General features: G+C 49.1%; 1 protein-coding gene across 1 annotated transcript in view; it reads left to right on the top strand.

Moving 5' to 3' along the window:
• Positions 1-508: 508 nt before the first annotated feature.
• SLC1A6 (solute carrier family 1 (high affinity aspartate/glutamate transporter), member 6) overlaps positions 509-1,894 on the top strand; it is a 22,280-nt gene continuing 20,894 nt past the window's right edge. Inside the window, exon 1 of the mRNA XM_006898304.1 lies at positions 509-716. Coding sequence (XP_006898366.1) covers positions 512-716 — 205 coding nt within the window. The 5' untranslated portion in view covers positions 509-511. The remainder of the gene's footprint in view (positions 717-1,894) is intronic.

Raw genomic sequence — 1,894 nt, forward strand, 5'->3', positions numbered from 1 at the left:
GATGTCAGTCCTGTTTTACAACAGTGGCCCTATGCAATATTTATCCTTTTGTGACTGAGCTATTTCACTCAACATAATGTCCTCCAGGATCATCCGTTTTGCATAATATTTCATGAGTTCCTTGTATTTCAATGCAGCATAGTATTCCATTGTGTGAATATATCAGAGCTTCTCTAGCCATTCGTTTGTTGATGGGCACTTAGCTTGCTTCCAACTCTTGACTATTGCAAATAAAGCCACAATAAACATGGATGTGCCAAACTATTAATTTTGGAGAATAGCCCCAAAGTGCCTTGTCTAGGGCTCTGCATACACTTGGAGCTCAGCAAAGGCTTGCTAGTTTAGTTTGAGAGCTGGGGCAGCCCTTTGACCCTTGTGATGGCCTCAGTGAAGTAGAAGGAGGCTGTCCCGCCAGCTGCCCTGGGCTGTGAAGCACTCCATGCCACCCTCTGCCTTGTCCTGTCCTTCACCAGGACTGGTCCCTCTGCGCCCTCTTCCCCGCAGGTCAACGATGAGCAGCCACGCCAATAGCCTGTTTCTCCGTGAGAGCGGCCAGCGGTTGGGCAGAGTGGGCTGTCTGCAACAGCTGCAGGAGAGCATGCAACAGAGGGCGCTTAGGACACGCCTGCGCCTGCAGACCATGACCCGTGAGCACGTGCTGCGCTTCCTTCGCCGCCACGCCTTCATCCTGCTGACCATCAGCGCCGTGGTCATCGGTGAGTCGGCTCCCAGAGGGGAGGGCCTTAGCTCCTTAGGGGGCTCGGACTTTGGGGCGGTCCCAAACATGCCACCGCACTCCGATTGTGCCACCCATGTCATCTGCATCGTCTGTGCACATTTCTGGGATCACACACCCCATCAAATACAGTATCTCTCCTTCCTTAAGAAGGGCACACTCAGGCGGGTGTGGGTACACACTCATGCCAACAGCCGTGAGTACAACAGTGCCATGTTTTATACTTTGGTAGAAGGGTCTCTTGACAGAGCTTTTAACAGTTAAGCTCTCTCAACTATTAGAGAAATGTTGGCTGGTGGGATCTACCCCACAGGCACCTCAGAAGACACTGGTGACCCACTTCTTTTTTTTTTTCAGTTCAGTAAGAGACTTTATTGAGGGCCCAGGGCCATGGGGCTCAGAATGAGGCCAGCTGCAATAAGGAAGGGAGTCAGTGAAGAGGGGGCTCTTAGCTGACCTTCTTCTTGGGTGCAGGTTGTTGATGTGCCCACAGTTCTTGCTGCAATGAACTGCACAGGGATGCAGGAAGTGTAACACTTGCGGCAGATCATCTTGTCCCAGTTATACTTCTGGGCGAGCTGGTGCAAGGAAGGCTCAATTAGTGCCACCACGCAGATGCAGCACCAGGTTTGCAGGGTGGATTCTTGGATTCTTCATGGATGTTGTAGTCTCAGAGTGTATGGCCGTCCTTTTGCTGTTTGCCTACAAATATCAGATGCTGCTGGTCAGGACGGATTCCCTCCTTGTCTTGGATTTTGATTCAACCTCAAGAGTGATTGTCTTACCAGTCAGGGTCTTCACAAAGATCTGCATCTCTGCGTCTGCCGCTGGGTTGCCTCGTTCATGACCCACTTCTGAAAAGCTTTGAAAATCCGATGGGAGGGTCTTCTGTGGTGGACACATCGGGGTCCCTCTGAGTCAGAACTGACATAAGAGCAATTAGCAGCAACTGTGTAGATAAAGTCCACCGAGCGTGACATTTTCTACAGTAGCATGAAATGCTACCTAGTCCTGCATGCAACTCTGGTTGACATGTTTTTGGGGTTTTGTTGTTGTTGTTGTTAATTTATATAAATCTTTATTATAGAGTTGTTTATGTTCTTTGACAGATGTTTACTTTACAGATATATTTTGGTTTTGTCCATTTTTTTTTAACAG

Source organism: Elephantulus edwardii, unplaced genomic scaffold (assembly GCF_000299155.1).
Source record: "Elephantulus edwardii isolate Elephantulus edwardi_28Jun2011 unplaced genomic scaffold, EleEdw1.0 scaffold00226, whole genome shotgun sequence".
NCBI classification, from domain to species: Eukaryota; Metazoa; Chordata; class Mammalia; order Macroscelidea; family Macroscelididae; genus Elephantulus; species Elephantulus edwardii.